We start from the raw sequence: 21,066 nt of genomic DNA, 5'->3' as shown, positions 1-21,066 counted from the left end.
TCCAGAAAAGGAATATTTTCTCCCACAAAACCACATCAAGCCTAAAGAGTGAAAGAACTAAAAGGAAAACACAGAACCAGTAACCTCCTAAGTGAAGGAAATGAGCTTTCAAAAGCATGATCTGGTAGGTAAGAGTACCCTTCAAGTCCCTAACTAAATAGACACTACTCATATTTGAAAAATACTACACAAAGATGTCTAAACCTCCCCCAAGAAGCAATCCAAAGTAAGTACTAGGAGTTGCATTTAAGAAAGGCATCTAGCTAACTGGCAGAGGCACTTAAGAATACCAAAGACACAGGATAGGTGGAACAGTGAAGCACTTGCCAGTGACAAACTGACTGAATTAATTACTTTTCAACTTACCACTCTCTTTTAATGCTGCTGATGACAGAAGATTTTCTGAAGTATTCATGCTAACACCTGTGACATGCATGGAAGTTTTAGACATTATTATAGATTTTTTTTAAAAAATACAAAAGCTACCAAGAATTATTTCACAGTTCACATGAGCTCATTCACAATATAAAACTACTTCTTTTAAAAATGATTAAACATAAAACTAGCTTTGTATTAGCAAATTCAAATTACTCATGTACTTTAGTTCTAGTTTAAGGTTCAGATAGATGGTAGCTCATGCAAAGGCAATGAATTAAAGGGAGGACAGAGGTTTGGCCCTTATGGTTATGGTTAACTTCATTTAAAAGTAATGGATCTTAAGCAATTAAATCAAAGACTAAATTTTCTAACAATATTGGATATTGAACACGTTGAACCTAATAAACCAACACAACAGGACTCTTTTAAGGTTTTGTAAAGGAACAAATAAGCTGCTGTAGTAACAAGCAATTTGAACTACTTCTATTTAAAATCATTTGCTTATAGAATCATATTTTCTTTGAAATGATCACAGCCAAGCAAATATGGCCCTACTTTAAAGAGGGTAAAATAATAAATGTACCAATATATTAAAGTAAAGGGGGGGAAGATAATTCAAGCTTCCTAGGAAAGCAGCCCTGGCCTGCTCCAAACATATGAACCCCCGTGTTTCATCTGATATGTTTCACCATGCAAAGAACCTATGTCCCTCAGTGCAGGCAGTGTGACTCAGCAGGACTTTCTGACATGTAGCTAAAATCCTCACCAGAACTGCTTCCCAGAAGATTAGGGGTAAGCACATGATCATATTAATCATAAAACTAAAGGCACAGGGTAAATGGGTGCAACCAGTCACTACAGAACCTGCATGCCTCATCTCACTCTTTAGCATTTATGCTCTCACTACTGAAAATGCATCATTCCCAAGTCAGTCCTGATTTCAAGTGCACTGAGGGCAGACATGGGATGTCACACTCTGCTTTGTTTGCTTTTTCCTAGTTTGTTTATAATAACCCCCCATCCCCAGAAACTAAACCATCTTCCACTTTTTCTGATGTCCTGTCCTGATGTACAGCAAAGCCAACCAGCAGCTAAGGCTACAAGTATTTCAGTCACTGTGGTTTCCATTGTTATAACAGGGAATCTTCTAGAACCAGTAACTGGTAACACAGAGATATTAAAAATCAATGCTTAATAACCCAGTGTTAGTTGAAGTCTATTTAGCTGCTATGAATGTTTTTTGGTTTTGTTTTTTTTAATGTCAACTCTCTCCTTCAGTTAATAGTAAGGCTACTTGCATGCACTCCGATCCTTGCCAAGAAAATGGAGTAAGTGCATCTGGCTTACCTCACTACAAAAGTGTTTTTGTGAAACACTCAGTGTACTGCAAAAAATTTTAACTAATTTATTATATCTGAACAAAAAAAAAAAAAAAACAAACCTCAAAATAAAAGAAAAAAACCCCGAAGCATGGAGTTACTATTTAGAGGTACTGGCCAGCTGATACCGAACAGTCACTTCCAAAAAAACATTTCCCACATCCTTTTCACAGAAAACACTAAAAAAGTTCAGCCTTCACAAACAGACTGTGAGGACTAGCAAATTGTTAAAAGATCCATACAATCAAATGACACCCCTGAAGTGACAACCTGGAAGCTGTTTTTCTGCTACAGCTTATACTTTACACCCCTGTGCACAGACTGGTGCTGGCCAAAGGAGGATTTTTTCGGTTTCACTGCAGTAATGGCCTGGATCTCTTTAACATGTGATACTCTGCCCCCACTTTTAAATCAGAATATTACCATCACTTAATAAATATATCAAAGCATTATACCCAAAGCCATTTTAGAGGTTAGTTAGTAAATACAGTAATATTATTTTTTGCATGCTGACCTACAACATAGGCTTGACCGGTATCTTCAATGGATGATGAGTCTGATTCATTTTTCTTTCTTTCAGGGCTTCTACTTAAACCTGCATGAGATTTTGAACTTAAAGGGGAGAAGGAGAGAAGGGGAACCAGACAGAGGGAAGAGGAAGTTGGGAGAGGGAAGGATCAATGTAATAAAATAATGGCATGAATAATAAATCAAAACTGATGCAAAATGTACATTGACTGTACACAAAGATACTGCAGGGTGGTCAGAGAGACTCTTACTTGCTTGGCTTTAATGCTCCCGTTGCTGATCCAGTATCAAATTTTGGCATTTGCTGAAAGACCCTTCCCATTATATCTTCTATTCTTTTGGGGGAAGAGTCCAAAGCAGTAATAACATTTTTCTTCGAGGGATAAACAGAGATATGACTCTGACTCAGATCGTGAAAAGACTTGCTCATAACTCTGGGTCTTTCCTCCCACAGACTCTTCTCGTTCTTGTCCCTTGCAGAGCCAGGAAGTGGCTGGAAGAGTGAGAGCTCAGAGCAGGACAGTCTCTTAAGGATCTCTGCTTGGACAGACAGGGGTCGAACAGCGAGTCTGTTCAGAGTGCTGCTGGCCAGGCTGCCAGTGCTGATGGCTCGGCCCATGTTGAAGCCTTTGACAGAGTCTGCATGAAGGTTCAGGCTCCTAAACGAAGCCCTTTCTGTGGAAATTTAAAAAAAAACCAAACAAACAAAACACAAACAATTGAAGTTATTCAGTAGAGCTAGTGTGACCACCTTGTGTAAAGAATGCTTTTTAAACAGCCGACTCTTCTTGAGATGCTCACCAGTATATACCATCATCAGAGATATATAAACACTCACCATGGAGTTTGCTCAGGAAGCAAAGTTTGGAGTTCATGACACTACACTAACCTAAAGTCCAAAAACGCAGAATATCTATCCTCTTATTAGCATGAAGGCTCATATTCCCTGTCAGGCTGCTGTGCCTTATACACAGGCACATCATCTCCTTCTGCAAAACAAATAATATCCTCAAGCCTAGTGACCTGGAAGACTACGCTTCCTTTAATCTGCTTATAAAAGCCTTTTCCAGGATTTGAACAAATAGGGCTCCTCCATCACCACACTATCACACGCTACCAAACTTCCATCCATCATTGCTTTGTCTTCTCTGCACAAGCCCCTCCACATTTACAGTACAGCTGCAAGGCCATGAGGGCTTGGAAGCATCTTTGCCCAGTTACAGAGCACCAGTCCACTCAGGTGCACTTAAGAACATCCCCTGCCACAAACATCCTAGCACGAAACAGAAGGTGTTGACTGGGGTTTGCCAGACTTTTTGACTCATTAGCAAGGATCCCCTTAAGCAGCAGCGAGAAACAGGTCTTGGACTGTAATTAAATTAATGTCAGCTGAGTCGTGGGAACTGTCTGGGAGGATGTTCTTAGCTGAAAGCAAATTCATGATAATACATCTTAGCCTAAACCCTTCTTAATTCAGAACAAAGCTGAGCAGGGCTCCTTTCTATTACCCTAACTGCCTCCTTAGGCTAGCAGCTAAGTTCTTGTGGCTTGGCGCTCACACAGGAACTTGATAAGCTGTGGCAACTTGTTGGCTGGTTAGAGACTTTAAAGGAAATCAGGCCACCTGAACCCTTCATAAACTTCTCTGATGTCTTGGAGTCAGGTCACAGGGAAGTCTCAGGAAAAGCAACCCTCAACTACATATATATTTCTGATTTAGGGTTGAGCAGTAGGTTTTTTCAACCCTACATACATGTAGGAAACAAGAAGCTTTAGGAAGCTGCATTGGAAAAATTCTACTCTTTGGTACACATTACCCACTAGGTTTAATGGTAAATACTGTGGCATTTAGAAAAGAGTGTATTTGACAAATGCAGCCTCTGTCCTGCCATTCCAAAAGACTTTACTGCCTCCAATACCTCAGGCAGGAATTAAGTGACACAGTACCTCCAGTTTCCTCAGTCACAGAGATGGTGAAGGTGTTTTTTCTGTCCTTTCATCACGTGAATTAGTATACAACTACTACTTCCTTATCCACACCAAGCACCTCTTCTAGCCACAGCCACCAGACAACGTAAGCTACAGAAGAATGGTTTTGCCCAATCAAACCAGAAATCCACAAATCCCAATTTCCTGACTCTGACAGAAGGCATCCATGACGCCTGCATTTGCCATGTTCCCATGATGAGGAAGAGTACCCTAATAAAATATGCTGAGATCTTTCTCTTGACACTGTATTTACCCTCTGAGAACCTCAAACAGAAATTTCTATGGATTTCAGATGAATATGTTCACATCATTAACTATATTATATAGGATTTGGGCTTTTCAAACCTTCTTCCAATCCCACAACTGAAAAATCTCATGTGCTCAAAGCTCATCATCTGTAAGGTTGACTTAACCCTCATTTCATTTCTTTTGTTTTTCCATATGCCCTTTCTGGAATGCCCTTTTCTTTACTGTTATGTATGTATTTTCTTTACTATTTTGCTGAGTGCCTCCAACTACCAGCTTTTACCAACATATTAAGGGTTTGATTTAGATTTAGTAAAGTTACAACAACAGCAAAATTTTTGTTTTATTTGTTTTTGCTTTTAATAGTCAGTGTGCTGAAGTTAACCATAATGCTGATTTGTTTGCATCTGATTACAAGTGATTGCTGGAATCTGGGACCTCTGATTTCCAAGTGATCTGCACTGCATAGAAGCAAGCTATTGTCTTCCAGACTCCCATAGCACAACACATACTCCATCTGTTAAGAGCAACCAAGTTTGCCTAGCCAAGAAAGCCTTTCCTGTATTGCTTTTCTCTGCAATTCAGGATAAGCAAACTCTAAATCAGAGAATGGTACAAAGGCTTTAAGTCACTTGGTCTTATTTCTTTGCCTGAAGTTGGCTGAGCCAAACAGAACAGAAAAAAAAGGTGGATAGTTGCCACATGCCTTTTCCCACTCCCACCCTTCCTCTTTTCCTTTTTTTTTTTTAAATAAGAGATGACAATATCCACAGTAATGGGGTCAAACTTCATCCCAGCTACACTAGTGGAAGTCTGGATTAACAGCAAGTGGAATGCAGACAGGTAACAGGAACAAAGAAAGCATGAGGAGGCAGACTGACCAAAACAGCACCTCCAGACCGTGCTGAAGGCCAACCAGCCAAGTGAGCTCTGCTCCAAACAGCAAAGAAATTCATAGAGGGTTTTTTTTCAATGATTACATTATCCAATTAATATTTTCTATCTAAAAAGAATGCCTTTGCATTTTCTATTATGCACACAAATTATGGAAGAAATGGGAATTATGAAGGAGATGGGAATTATGAAGGAAACAGATTAGTATGTTGTTCCTTACCAGGTCCACCAAACATTAAGTGGAATAAAGACAACTGTACCCACAACTTAGAGATGGAGCATCATGGAATGCTCCCTATTTTACTCACACTCCCATGATCACACCATGAATTCCACATTATCAAACCAATCCCTTTCACATTAAGCAAAAGGTAAAAGTCCTGTTATTGAAATACCTTCAAGATATTTCTGAAAGAAAAGGCAAAAGTCTTTTTAATTAAAGAGGGAAGTACTATTAGTGACCTGGTTTTACATTCCTTTTAGTTTAGAGGAGCTGCTGTGTGCCAGCTTTTCTGTGTTCTCCCACCTCCTTTCCCACCAAGAACAAAACCTAAACAAAATCTAAACAAACTTAGCTAGCAGTCTTTTCGTAGTATAAACCCTCCAAATGTAGCTCTACACATAAGCAGCACTCAGCAGAATTACTGAAACTCCACTTCAGTTTTTCTCCTTAGAAAAATACATATAGATTGCTAATAAAGACTAACACAGTATCACAGTCCTTACCAATGTCCTGAGTGTCTTGGTTGCTCTGCCTGGTTCTCATCTGTAACTGGAACTTATGCTGGGAAGAGCAGAGATGCAAAAGGTACTGGCAAGTCTTGCTATTGTCAGTCTGAAAGGCATGCTTGATGCCATCTGATGTGTTCTGCAAAGTTATTTTCTTCTTCTACACAATGGAGAAAGAAAAAAAAGTCGAAGACAAAATATTTCTTTTAGCCTACAAAGAATTCTGTATTTGCTTGTGCACAGTTACAGCGTTCAAACTTGCCTGAAGCAAAATGCACTGATGGGAGAGATTTCTATTAAAATAGGAGTCAAAGGTAATGTGAGATTTATAAAGTAGCTCTTTAAAGCTACTCCTGGGCTAGATGAGAAGGTGCTTTATTATTTAATCTGTCTCTCTTACTGTTAGTGCTGAGTAATGACAACCAGAACTATTACATTTTGCAGGATGGGGTTTTCAAAGGCCTCTGAGGAAGTCACAAGGAATGCTGCCATTTAAAATAAAAATAACTAAATGCTGATCTAATTACAAAATCTCTCAGTTAATGTTCCAGGTCTTGAACTTATCTTTTTAGAAACTTTTTAACTTGAATTTATCCATTCTAGTTAAAACCATCTCTCAGATGAAATAGGCTGTAGCTTTTCAATGAAGTATCAGACAGAAGTGCCGTTTCCAAAACCTATATAAAGGAAAGCTCAATTGAAGCTCAGTGCCTCATTAAAAACTGACACATGATCACCATCTTATGGTGTATCCACTCAAGTTGGCTGGTGTTGTCCAGATCAAGTGTCAGCCTGTTATCTTTTATCATTTAACTTAACTACTCTTGGAAATATAACTTGGAAAGCAACATAGGTGCATCTCCTAATTATACTGAGTACTGGCATTTGCCTCTACCCAGTCCTCTAACACAGGATTCTCAGTCTGGTGCTCCTTCACTATACTTGTCCATGCAAGCTGAGGAAAAAAATAAAACCTTTGAAACACAGAAACTCATATTTCAATCCCATAATATGACTGCCACACAACACAGTCAGACTATGCTGTAAAATTGTAAATTGCAGCTTAATTTGCAAAAATAACCAACAAAAGACTCACAGTAACTGGAGACAACACAGAGAGGAAAAGAGACCAACTTACACTAAAGGATATTTTCTTTGTCTCTCTCCATGGGAAGCGCAGTACAGGTGTGCGGGCACCATTGTGAACTTCAAAAATGACAACTCCTTTGCAGCACACCCCCAGAAGGATTCCTGTTTGGGATCTCTTCTCAGGCAGCACGTGATGAAGGTGAACCCCATATTCTGTGAGCCTCTGACACAACTGCACAGATCAATGCAATGAAACTTCTATGAGTATGAATTTAGGGCCATTACAAGTTTTCATACCACTATACGAATGCTATATAGCGCTCTGTAAATGTTTTCACGTGTGTATATAATTGTATGGATTTTACCAAAAATAATCCGCTCTGCCTGGTGATTCCACTTACTTATGTTTACAGCTATTGTGAAAGATACACATCAGCTGAGGGTTTTAAGACTTGGTAGTACCTCTTGACCTGCCAGGCTAGAGCAAACAAACCCAATGTTTATTAAAATCGAACAGGGAAAGCACAGAGAACACTGAAACTGAGTAAATCAAACTTGCACAAAGCAGTTGTTAGCAGGGAATTGTAACTGTAGACAGATGCACTTTTTCTTCACACATTTTCTAAAACCAGAATTAAATTAACACTGCAATTATGTGATCATATGAAGGATTCATATGCAGTTTCATTTGCTTTGCAATCCCGGTTATTTACCCCTGTTGTCTCTTCAGTACTGTGTAAGGGACTGATGGAATGAATCAAACAAGGGAATCTAACTGCTTCCCCCACCACACCTCCAGCCATTCTAGGTTTTAGCTAGGATCATGTCCCCTACTTTGTTCTATGTGGCAAAGTTACAAGAACACTTCTATAAAACAAGCAACAGACTTGGAATGGACAAAGTCAACTGAGTGCCTCTTCCATCACATACTCAGAGATGGTGGAACTGTAGTGTGGCTGTGGAATTACAGTGTAATGGTTATTTGGTGTTTCAACAGCAATCCTTCGCTCCCTGAACTGATTTTGATCAAGGGAGAACCTGATTATTATCCCACAAGCAAACACCGTAATTAGATTTCTCAATGGGTCCTCCAAATACATCTGTGGATAATGGCTCCTATCGTCTTACATAAAACCTGCACAAAAAATTCTCCTTGGTAATGCTTCTGGTTTGCTTCATACCAAGCATCACACACAGTACTAGCTGTAATGATTTTTTTGTAATTTATGGACTTTTGCTCTCTATAGAAAGCACAAAAGAATGGGGAATACAGGGTGTGCTGCCTCATAAACACAGCTTCCTTTAGAGCAAACACAGGACCAGGAGATGCTTTTAGCTGGCTTGAGCTAGGACTACTGATTGGAAAAAATGAGAGAACTTCCCATCTGTTACGATTTCTTTTGGCTTGTTATGATGTGTCTTTTGGACAAAATCTTTTCAGCTTTCTTCCTTTCAGTATTACTCAGAGCTTGAGTTGTTTTACGGTGCTTTCACCTGAAGTCCATGCACCCATATTCCAACAAGGGAATTCTTAAGCCACAGATGAAGGAAGCCAACTGCTGCCCACTGACCTTCAGAAATTCTAACTCTGTCTCTTTTTCAGAAGCACCCACGTAAGTGCTGTGCAGTTTTGGCAGCTCTTCCTTGACGTAGGACAGATCCAGTTTCTCCATCACTCTTGCTGGGACATAATGTTCTAGTCTGAAGTAGGACAAGCCGTGCACCTGCAACACAAAACACAAAACATTTTTGTGATGGCACCTCCATACACTGCCCTATGAGCCCAACTGAAGCACAAACATCCATTTTTACAAACAACTGTACATTACAATTCAGAGGATCATAAGATTCTGAGTAAGGGGAGGGAATAATAATCTCCATCAATAATCTCCATCTTGACCCACTGATTTCATTTCAGTTTCTCCATTTTCAAGCCTGACTCTACTTCCACTGACAAAAAAAGGCTTTAACACACAGATCTTGCACTGAATTCCACAACTAACTGTGTTAGACTTCAGGAACACCTGCTCACACTAAAACCTGCCAAGAGCATATCAGCTGAGCTTCCAGTCTGGGGTGGAGCTGCAGAGCATATGTGGCACATCACAGTCCAGTCTTTCATGAAGCAGCAAGATCACAGCTCAACAAGATCAAAGGTGAAATTGATGATGTACCTCTGCCTGATAATCTCCATACTCAGCCTGGAGAGCTAGAGATGCTAATAATAAGGCTGTCTCATCATCACAGTGCATCCTGTCTTCTAGGATGTCCTTCCGCAACTGCAGGTAGTACTGGTGACAGGTCAGCGCGTGCCTACAACAGGAATATAAAACAAAACCATGAAAAAAACCCACACACCACCTCTGGCACCCCAGTACTGATTAATACTCAATTTCCATCCATAAATTCAGGGCTTAAGGGGCAATAAAAAATTTCATACACTCACTGTATGAGACTGACATCATCCACAAAAAACTTTATGCGAAAAAACAGAGTGAAGTTGACAGGAGGCTTGTTCTTCTTCTTCGGTTCTTCTTTCCATCCTTCTGGAGCTACTTTACTTAGCTTTATGTCAGGATCCACGAAGAAAAACTCATTGTCTGCCACAAACATTAAAAAGAAGCACAAGGGTAAAAGCATGAAAACATAGTATTTGCACCAGCTGGAGGATAAAGACCAGATCTATAACTCTGAAACTGGGCATCGAACAGCAAAGTTTTCCCTTGACAAACAATGACTTAATAAGCCAAATATGTCTTAAAGAGATAAGGGCAGAAGAAATAATTTAGCAGTTATTCTTACCTCTTAAAGTAGCCAATCCAAAGAAGTGATGCTCCACCAAGCCAATATGGGCAACTACCATATCAAAGACATCTTTACATATTGTTTTGGTGTCACAGGTCAGCTCCAGCTTCTGCCCACTCAGAAGCATCACACTTACTTTTCGCCTGGTGTCATCACTCTTGCCTTTCTTAGTCTGCAATTTGTAAAATGAAATCTCTCAACATTCACACTTGTGATAAAAACACATTTGTTGGTTTAAACCAACATACTTCTTCTGCCACAGATGACTGAACAGCCCCTTTCTTACCAAGATAGATTTCGGTAGATCCAAGGAGATGAAAGGCTCAATCGTCATTTTCACAAACTCTGGGCCAAAGAAATTCTGCAAATCACAAGAGAGTATCAATGAACACTGTGTTGTTGGAACAACAGGCTGAGGCACAGTCAACTCTTGCCCTGCAAATGCAAAAGAGGGACCAAAGGCTAAAATTCGGCAATTGTCTGCTACCTACTCTGTACTATATGCAAATTATCTTCACAAAAACCTCTTAAGGGTTGGGAGACAGAGAGGGGAACCAACCTGGTTAGTTAAAGCCTACATGAACTAACTCATCTTAGTGTGATGGACTGGAGACAGATACAGGAATTAGTACCCTGTATCAGGGCAGGAAGTTCCTGAGTCTTGTTTCAAGTTTTCCCATCTTTACTTAAAAAAACCCCAACAAAATCCAGTTCATCGGAAGTAGCAGCAGAGGGCATCAAGCCATCATCCATTCTACACATCAGACACTCTGTTTACCTATACACCTCTGTCTCCCTCTTTGTGTGTAATTCTGTATTTCATCCACATACCAAGACAGCTGGGAGATCAAAAGGGATTTGCACAGAGATTTGGGTGAACTTATGAGCCAAATGAATCCTCTCTCTCTCTCTTTACCTTCCCAACTTTTTCATTTAATAACCTCTGATGCTGGCGGGGCATATCCACATTCCATGAAGTGAAATGCAAATGAAGTGGCTGAAAACACCACAGAATAGAGGAGAAAACCTATGCCTTACCTTTGTTAGGGTGCTATACTGTTTAATTGATGCAATTGTCGAGCCTTGCTGTCTGTTTTAGCATCTCTTGATGCCACTTTAGGCTCTGTAGCCACTAATGCCACAAAATCTCAGAAGTTTTACCCTGTGAAAGTAGGCCAACACCACACACCTGGTATTTCATCTGCTGATGACTGCTTATTACAGGACCTGGTTTATGAATCCCACATACGAAAGTTTCAGTCGAGACACTGCTCTGTTTCAATGAAAACAAGAGTTCACCTGAGCTCAGGGCATTACCCTCAGTTTTCTTTGTGTCATGGCTGTTTCCAGGGCTATTTCCCTCAGCGGGTCTCTGGTGATATCAAGCATTGAGGATCTGATTGCATCCCCTGGGTAGAGGCTGGGCCGGGACTGCCTCAGAGCCATCCTAGCTTGCAGTTGCATCATTTCTTCTTCCTGGCGCTTCAGCATCACTTCTTGACTTATTAGTTTGCCTTCAAATGGTGCTTCATGCTGCCTGTGGGACAGTCAGAGGGGTTGACAGATTAGCAGGTATGCCTAAGACATTCTGCTGCTTTAAGCACATCCCCAAGTGGAAATCAGAGCACACCACCAGTCATCAAGTACTGCATTAAAGACATTTACTCAGCAGCCAGGAGGTTGTCTCTGTGCAGCAATCCATCAATGTAGAAAATAAGCAAACACACCAGGTTTCTGCAGCTGCCCGCAGAGATGTCACATTTATTTGTACGAAAACAAAGGCTCAGCTGCAGTCTGAAAAAATACTCAACACTACAAACCCAGAGAATCAGTGCAAAATCAGTAGATGCAGAAGAAGAAGGAAAGTATTAATGCTTTGCAAATATCTTAATTTCTGTGTTCGTGTGGGGACTGTGAAAAAGGCATGCTCAAAAACATGTCATTAAAGAAAAAACTGAAATAATAGTGTACTTTCTCCACATAAATACTGATTCAACACTTTCTGTTTGCATGAGCCTGATATTTATTCCCTGATTTCTCCTGAGAATTAGTACAACTTGAAATATTTACATAAAAATGTTATGTAGTAACATCCTAAAGTATTCTAAATATCACACACTAATGTTTCCATAATCTTATTTTGCTGAAAATTGTTTTATTGTTGTTTTTTTTTTAAATTCCCAAGAATGGCCTGGCTGATATACAGTCACCCCAATAACTAAATTAGAGTCTAAATTTATAATCTGAAGGAAAACATGAAAAAAACAAATAAAAAAATGCATCAGTATTTAAAAAAACCCACAGCAACACATCTGCAACTTCTTTTCTGCAAGTATTTATACCAAACAGCCTATCAAATTTATTCTTTACATAAGGAAGGAAATTCACATCCAGTTTGGATAAACAAAAGCCACTTTTGAGTTGAAAAATAAAATAGATAGAAATAGATAGAAAAGTGAACAACTGAGAAATCCAAGAAAAATAAAATCGACTTCCACTCCCCTTCTTTCTGTTCCATGCTCACAGAAAAATACCTTCAAACCCTGAACTAAACAAAAACCAATTGAGCCTTCTGTAGAAATCCTAAACCAAGAAAAAACAATGTTCTCTCCCTGTTTACATAATATACAGAGGCAATTCTGAAACAAAAATGGACAGAGGAAACTAAGGTGTCTTTCATGAAAAAAGCTCATTTTTTTGGCAATTCTAAACTGCGTGTTAAGCATACCACCCAAACTGAGTAACGAAAAACATGAAAAAGCAAAGAAAATATTTAGAAGCCTGTGTATCCCTGCAGTCAGGTTTAGAAATAAACATAAATACAGAGTAATTCTGCACTGAGTGACCCAGGGCCCTTTGTGGTAAGGTAATATACAGACTTTAAAAAAATACATTAAATTTATATACCTACTTCCTAGGAGAACCTAAAGATATATTTGATGAGTGACAAATCTGTTAATAAACTAAGAGAAAAACACACCTGTCCAGGACAGTACACTTATCTATGCTAAACCATTAGATGTGACTTCAAATTTCATTTTCATCTTTTTACAACATTACTAACCAATACCAATACTTTTAATACTAAAGTGTCATTGGTTAGCATACAAAACCAGCCTTAAAATAAGAAGAATTAAATATAAGAAGAGAACAATGCTAAAGTTCCTCAAAGGCAATTTCAGGGAAGATACAGAGTAGTTAATGAACAAATGTATTAATGTAAACCTTTCCCCTGTGTGTATTAATGTAATCCTTTCCCCTGTGCAGGACTTTCACAGCATTTTTCCCCCTTCTCCCTCCTCTGTTTTTTTTCCTACAAAAGACTGAATAATGTGGACCAAAAAGGACAAAGAAATGAGAAAAGGCTTCAGACCTGCCAACACATGCTCATGCTTAGCTTTTCACCATGAGGAAACTTGTTAGGATCAACATATATGGGAATATTGACAAAACCCTAAGTTAAATACACCCACAAGCACCCTTCAGATCAAGGTCTAAGGATGGGCTCTGAAATAAAACAAAAACAAATACTTTCTGAACATAAATATCTATGAATTATCAAAGACATTTGAAAAAGACAAGTTGCAACTGGCTCCATCTATAAACTTGTTACTGTGAAAACACCTACTGCGAAAACCTTGCCTTTTTTAAAACATATAGTCCTGTGCAACAGAAGCAATGAGAAGTTTTTTTCATTAGGTTGGTTTTATTATTTCTGTTGACGTCTATTAATTTCTCTGAAAATTGGGGTGGTTGTGGGTTGTCCATGGAGGAAGCTGAAAAACCTAAGGGTTTAAAAATTTTCCTGTCTTTAGTATATAAGCATAAACACCAAACATAAATCTACAAGTTTCAGCATCCTGGGTCAGTACAATTAACTCTGGCTTGGTCTGACTGCCAGTTTTTATGGGGAGCAACAAGATTCAGTCTTTATGTTCCAAGACAAGGAATACACCTCTCCTACAGAAAATAAAATACTTTTGAAATGTACAGGAGAGTTCATTTGTGAAGTTCTGAATATGCCAGTGTCATTACTGAAAAAAAAAAAAAAAAAAAAAAAGTCTAAATGACATTCCTAACAGATAGCATCACAGAAGTGTGTTTTGTGTGGTGCTTCATCAGACAAGTACTTGGCTGCTACTCTGTATTTTCATCAGTGTCTGACTGCAAACCAGAATCTCACAGCTGCTTATTAGCTGCAGATGGTAGGGGAGCACAAACCTGGAAGGCTGACACTTGGGGGGAAAAAAAACAAAGGGAAGTGAATTCCCTCTTCACCTGGTGTACTTACCAAGAAATTAGCAGGTATTGGATCAGAGAAGGAAGTTGGAAGAAAGGAAGCAGGTAGGCATTCCCTAATGATTAGTGCAGTGGGAAGGTCAGGAATAGACTGAGAAAGATGGATGCCTTTTGGTAAGGTAGGAAGGATATGAAAATGAAATCTACTGGAAGGAAAAGGCAACAGAAGGAAGAGATCCATGTCAGCTGCTGCTCCTAGAGAGAAAAAGGAAGAAATAGTAAAGGAAGAAAAAGAAAACAAAAAAAAAAGGAAAAAAAACAAGGAATACAAAAAGCAGAGAGGGAACAAGACACAAGCCACTGCCACAATGCATTCCAAGAAGCTTAAAGGATAACAACAGTCACAGACCACGAGAAGGGTAATACTGAATGTCTATGGCTTCTGCTAATTTAACATCGGGCCAGCCCACCCAAACAGCACAAGCTGCATCTTCTGATAACTCTGAACAGCTCTGCTGCTTCTTTTAAAAGAAACCTCCCTCAAATCCAAATCCTTCTATTTGATTTACAACTCAATTTCATCAGGATAATTAACCAGACTGGCTCTAAGAATATGTCACAGAAACAGTAAAACTAACATGTACTGAAGTACAGATGGTATCTCTTGAATGCAAGAGAGACACTGAAACATACTCCCAAGTGCTGATGGAATTTAAGTAATGGATTAAGTTGCATATACTTCCCCAAACCCTGGAATCAAATGACCAGCCAAAGCATGTAAACTCTGAGATCCAGGCCCTTGGAGCCACTTGTTATCACCAGTTTTACTTCAGACCTGAGGTTTCTGAAGTTATAAAAGCCATGGTGTTTTGCAACAGAGGACATTTTAAAGCAGCAACATGCAATGTCCTGGATAAAAAGATAAAGTTACTTTCTTAGAAATCCCCCATTTAACTAACTACCATCTTGGATGGAATTCCTTTTACATTTGTTAGCATTGGAATCTTTCAGGAGCTGCTGCAGAAAGACAGAGAGAGCACACTGTTTTCTATTCAGCTTGTATTATTAATGGAGCTATAACCTAAACATTACTACAGGACTGAATTATGCTTGTGGCTGCTGTCCTGTTTCTCAGTAGGTCTGAAAAAAAAGCTAGTTAAAGCAGTTGGCAGCCTTCTTTTTTCATCTTAGATATATGTACTGTCTGGTAGTTACACTAATAAAAAAACCCAAACTTGTTCATCTATAAAAAAATGGGTGAACAATTATGAAAATCAGTAAATAACTACCTGTGATACCCTACCACGACATTTTTGTGCAAGTGTAGTGGTATCAGAGTGGAGGCCAAGGATACAAGAGATTAAAAGAAAATACTAAAATATACTTAAAAATAATAAAAAATAGTTACATACAAGTAAAATTCATTCCATTGCTAAGTACAACAGGTAAGTCTATGCTGTGCTTGCAAAACATATTTTCCTTCTAGATTTCACACATATAGAAATTACATCCATTAAAGGTACCAGCCTTAACAGAGTAATACATAACAGTGTGAAACAAACCATGAGAAACTATGTACTGCTTTACCTCAGCATTTTCACTTGCATAATAGGCCCGATTCATTTACAACCATGATTCATTTACAATGTGACTCATTTACATACCACATACTACTTTCTGTTTCTGAAATACTTTGTAAATAGAAACAAAAGTTCTCTATCAGCATCCGCAAATTACTGCCAGTTTATTTGGAAGCATGACTATGGTGCTGAATGGGCAATTTCCTGGGTTCAAGGCAAAGGAGAATGAAGATTGGCTTCGCAGTTTTCACCAAAATAATAAAAAAAAAAGGTGAATAAGTTAAGACAGCTATATCTTGTTTCTGTACATACAGTGGCAATAACGTGATTTGCCATTTTAGTGTGGTGCCAAGAACAGAATGAAACACAAAAGTTAAAAGGTACAGTTCTTGAACAGGGTTACATGGAATACAAACCAGTAACCCTCAGAAGTCAAAGCACATATACTCTCTGAAGACAGGCAGGATTCCCACTGCTTGCACACCACTAACACATGCAGCATTACACAGATATCACACTCCTGACAACACAACTGTGTGGATTCAGTTAAGCTGAATGCTTAACTAATGCTTCTTCCCTGCCAGAAATGCCAATAGATAGGTTTTTAGATTACTCTTCATTTCTCAGGCAAAGTGCAGGTAGTAAGGAAACCAATTAATCAAAGCAGGAAACCAAAAGCTGTACAACCTCCAAGGAACTTCTCTCGTGCTCACCTGCACTGAGATGAAGCTCATTTGAGACCATGCCTTACCCAGATCATTTTTGGCACACAATACAGTGCAAGGAGCAGACACTTAATTTTCATCTCCATGTTCAAAGCATGGCTCTAAGCCCTACTTACCAACATCACCCTTTGCTTTAAATGAACATGGAGGACACATTCACCAGCAGTGTCACATCACCCAACACAGGCCCAATCTCCACACACTTCCAAGTTTCTTTGATAGGATACAGCAGGATTCCCTTCCAACATATGCCAAAAACCTATGAATATCCTAGAATATTGGGCACAGCAGCAATATTTCTCCTAATCTAGAGCATACAAAGTAAAAGAGAAGGCCTTTGTTGCTGTGATGCGATGAGGGAAGAGGGGAAGAAAGACCTGCCTTTATTTTTTTACCCCTTGCTACAAAAATTATCTGCATCATTTTGATAAAATATTCCAAGGTGATAAGGTATCTGGCAGAGACCAGAAGAAACTTTTAAATCCAAAAGGTCAATGTCAATAAAAATTTTCAAACCTTTAGAGTGGAACCATTCTCAAAATGTAACAGGTAAGGCAAGATGTGCTTCTGCTGTATTAAAAAGATGCTGTACTAAGGTGATGTTCGAAGCAGAATCTTCTTTTTAAAGCTGTATTGATGAATGGCATTTGAAAAAATGAAACTCACACGGGTGAATACTTGATATTTGAATACACTGCACAGTAAAGTAATTTTCGAAAAGCATAAACTTTTACTGAATTAGCTGCTTAGTAAGCGCTGAGGTACTAAAAAAAGTTATTCCAAACACAAAAACATGAACTATGATTTTGCCAAAATAACCAAAGAAAATGTATGGCTTTTGACTTATTTCAAAGAAATAAGCATGTTGCCATTTCCTTATTAAATGTAAAAACCCTCATGCAAATAAATCTGTATTCATATCAGTAATTTCAGAAACTTTATTTTGGAAAAGTACAATTAAAAAATAATTAAATCTTTCCAAGCAGAACATAGCCCCTGACCTCCTGACAGTTATTAACAACCTGATAGAGTTCAACCCAGTCTCCATTAAACATGGGAGCTGAATGTGGGTGCCCAACTTACCTCTACATTGCAGCGCATCATGAGACTTCTACTTCAGAATGCGATATATAATTCTGAAATGCTATTTTCATTCAAGTATTACATGGCAATTTTTTTAATCTTAGCCAGAAACAGGGATGGGAGCGGAAAAACTTCACCTGCAGATTTAGAATACATTCTTTGATAAAGAAAAAGCACTCCAAGACATACTGTTTCCTAAGGTTTACCTTGTTCTCTGAGAATTAGCTTGACTTGATGTGGAGATATCATCAGCACCTGATAACACGCCACTGGCATCATCTCTCTTGAAACCTTCATTTCTTCTCACTAGCAAACCAAGAGACAAAAATTAATACCTAACTGGGCAGCAAAGCACACAGAGTAATCCCATCTAAAATTCAAGGATTTAGCAGTCATATGACATTACTCAGAAGAAATTGTATTTATCTGTTCTGCACAATGGCACTACAGTTCCAAACAAATTAACATTAGGAAGCTGACTTCAGTTTTCAGAGCTATTTTACAGTTTTATTCCAACAAAAACAGCAGATAGTCCTTTGAAGAGGAACTCTAAGGAAAGCGTAAAAGAAATCACAGAAAAACCCCACACAATTGCATAGACACCTTCCCAAGGTAACACATGTTTTTTGTCAGCCTTGAATTGAGACAAACACATGGCAGAGACATCATACAAAACTACCCCAGACCAGAAAGAGAGCAGCTAGTTAACTATGCATCCAGTACATGAAAAAAGGAGTTAAGAAAGAAGTATCTGAACTTGTAATCATTATCCCTGGAATCTGACTCCTCATTATAACTTATAGGGCTTTTTTCCTTTTGGCAATATGTTAACCTGTGATTCTCTTTGTAAAATTACAGCTTTTGCTAGAAGATCTGCCTGTAGCTGCACCTGAAATGCTACACTTCCAGCTTGATTTTGCATAGTACCTCATTTCCCCCTCTTACTGTACCCTCAGCAAACAGACCTGGCAGGAGAGCTCTCGCAGAATACACTAAAGCCACGTTCTTTAAAAATAGTTCTTTTTGACAATTATTTCACTGAGCCCAGATACATTACTACTAGAAGGCAGCTCTATCTTGCCTGTACAAAATTAAGAGTTGTTGACTTTGGACTGGAACACGTAAGCAGTCTGTTCCGAATTGCAAGCAAGCAAAGGGAAATTATAGGAGCCTCAATATTTGTTACTGCTCCTCAGGCTTCTGGCTCAGGAAGCACAAGAACAGACAATGACAAAGAAGGGTGAGAGAGCAGTGAGTACATGGAAGATGGGCTGGAATTCTGTGCATACTGAATACATATAATGCAGGTATACTCCATCTTCCTATTGTTTTCTTTCCTAATTTTCACCAAATTATTTGTCTCCATTTTTATAACGATTCTGCAAAGATGATTCTTCCCGCCATACCTCAGCAAACAATCCTTTGTATCATCTGATTTTTCAAGCAATTAATTTAATAAACTACTTAAATTTATCTTACAAACAGCCTGCACTACATAGTACTTTTGCATTACATTGAAATCCTTGGCATATAAATTATAAACCATTTAACCCTCATAGCAAAACCCACCGATGAAAGTATATCATGGATATCCCATATAAAGCTTTTGTAATTCCCTGCTACTGTGCACTACCAATTCCATAATTTTTTTTGCAGCATGTTATTATTTAAATAAAAACACTTCTACTAAAAAGTTAGCTATTTCCAGCTTTTCCTATCAAGTTCTCTCCCAGAGTGCTAAATGTCAAACTCATTTCTGAACAGACTGCACATTATGCTGATCCATACATAACGTTGTAACTTCATCATCTTAAAACTCTGTACCAGGACAAGTATCAAGACTCCTACTAAAGGCTTTTGGGGTCTGTTTTTCATCTTGAACTTTTTCTTTAGTTTTTTTTTTCTTTGGGCTTTTGGTTGGTTGGTTTTTATACATAGATCTTACCTTGCCTGAAATCTGGTTCTGAAGAAATAACAGATGGACTTTCACTCGAAGTACTATAAACATCGCTGTGGTAGGATTTGTACCTTCTCAAAGGCTCTGAAAGTTTAAATCAAGGTATCAGAAGCAGGAAGCAACAGTCATAATGTAAAAATCAAACACAAACATGTGAAGTTTTAAAAAATATTATCAAACCATTTTAAAATGCCTTTCTGTGGCTATGGAGCCTCAAAGCAAACACCCAGGGGATGCTGTGCAGTCCCATTCTGTTCCCATGGCCTGAGGGGTCTGTGGTCAGCCTGGCCCCTCTTGGCTATCCCAGTACAACCACCTCCTCTGAACTTCCCTCAATATCACTTCCAAGTTAAAACTGGTATTAAAAACCTCCCATTGAGACCCAAGACAAAATCAGTTCCCTCCTGCAAACTTTGGTGTGCACCTCTTGCATGTAAAAAGCAATCACCAGAACTCCATCCCTGGTTCTTTTACCACATAAAAAGAAAAATATCCACAGAGATAAAGCAAGCACTGGCAAATTATAATTCAGCTCATCTTTGACATCCACAAAATATGATTAACAATCAATTAGTAAGCCCCTAGAGGATATTTAATTAACCAGTACAGCTAAACTGATGTGATGAGAAATCAATACAGCAGTCTCAGTTCCTACTCTCAGGGGATTATGTAAATAACATACTGGAGCAAAGGGCTCCACAGAAGGGGGGATGTACTTGACATTTCCAACCATCTCCCAGAACCTTCCTAAGCACAAGCCAACAACCACCCACAGAACGTGCAAAAAAGCAGAACACACACACAAAAAGAGTCTCTACATCTTGGGAATACCAATGCTTCACTGTCGAAGAGAGACCACAAAACCTCAGGTGTCCTTATTTGCAGGAGGCTGTTTCTTGTTTGACTATAGTTAATGTTTTTGAAAACAAAAGCAGTGATATAGAAAATACAGATGTAACTGCTGTGAAAACAAGTGCCACTCATTACAGCAAGGAATAGGCAATGCAAGAATACAAAATGGGGAACACATAAGCAGATATTTTTGGAGGCTGCAACAAAGAAATCCGAAGCTCCAACTTTCCACGCCCAGACAACAAAACATCTGGTGAAAAATTCTGAGGGAACAGTAAACCTGCTGCATAACTTCTATTAGGTCACATGGCAGGTTAGTCAACCATACTACTCATATAGACTTCCTGCAGAGAAAAATTCCAAACAGGAAAAAAGCATGAAAAGAAGTAAGGTAATGCAGTACTCCAAGAACTAAAGACTAGCTCCTGTTCACTTTGGACTGTTTCCAAAACCTTCATCTTTAAAAGCCAATATTTTCCCCATTTCCAACCATCTCACCTGGGCTGTGCAGGGAATCTTTAAGAAAACTGGGAAAGGTAAGCAAAGTTGCAAATCAAGTTATGAAACCAGCAGGTCTCACCAGCCCATCCCAG

The 21,066-nt window shown here is 38.8% G+C and overlaps 1 protein-coding gene across 7 annotated transcripts in view; it reads right to left on the bottom strand.

Annotated features, from left to right (window-relative positions):
- The window catches only part of PTPN13 (protein tyrosine phosphatase non-receptor type 13), a 111,292-nt gene that overhangs the window by 27,790 nt on the left and 62,436 nt on the right, over positions 1–21,066 (bottom strand). For 6 of the 7 annotated variants that reach the window (XM_088056323.1, XM_014254811.2, XM_088056324.1 and 3 more), the window contains 13 exons: positions 19,610–19,705; positions 17,871–17,970; positions 11,355–11,574; positions 10,324–10,398; positions 10,035–10,209; positions 9,679–9,832; positions 9,407–9,545; positions 8,804–8,956; positions 7,282–7,464; positions 6,141–6,303; positions 2,537–2,960; positions 2,272–2,369; positions 367–423 (listed from right to left, as the gene is read on the bottom strand). In XM_088056323.1, coding sequence (XP_087912449.1) covers positions 367–423; positions 2,272–2,369; positions 2,537–2,960; positions 6,141–6,303; positions 7,282–7,464; positions 8,804–8,956; positions 9,407–9,545; positions 9,679–9,832; positions 10,035–10,209; positions 10,324–10,398; positions 11,355–11,574; positions 17,871–17,970; positions 19,610–19,705 — 2,037 coding nt within the window. Of the gene's footprint in view, positions 1–366; positions 424–2,271; positions 2,370–2,536; positions 2,961–6,140; positions 6,304–7,281; positions 7,465–8,803; positions 8,957–9,406; positions 9,546–9,678; positions 9,833–10,034; positions 10,210–10,323; positions 10,399–11,354; positions 11,575–14,328; positions 14,474–17,870; positions 17,971–19,609; positions 19,706–21,066 lie in introns of those variants that run through there. The other variant, XM_088056325.1, reaches the window with a different exon arrangement.

This window comes from Pseudopodoces humilis, chromosome 6 (genome assembly GCF_049639895.1).
Source record: "Pseudopodoces humilis isolate 2021_Gansu_Grassland_sample_001 chromosome 6, ASM4963989v1, whole genome shotgun sequence".
NCBI classification, from domain to species: Eukaryota; Metazoa; Chordata; class Aves; order Passeriformes; family Paridae; genus Pseudopodoces; species Pseudopodoces humilis.
The sequence above is the reverse complement of the archived record's forward strand: the minus strand, read 5'-3'. Positions and strand labels throughout refer to the sequence as shown.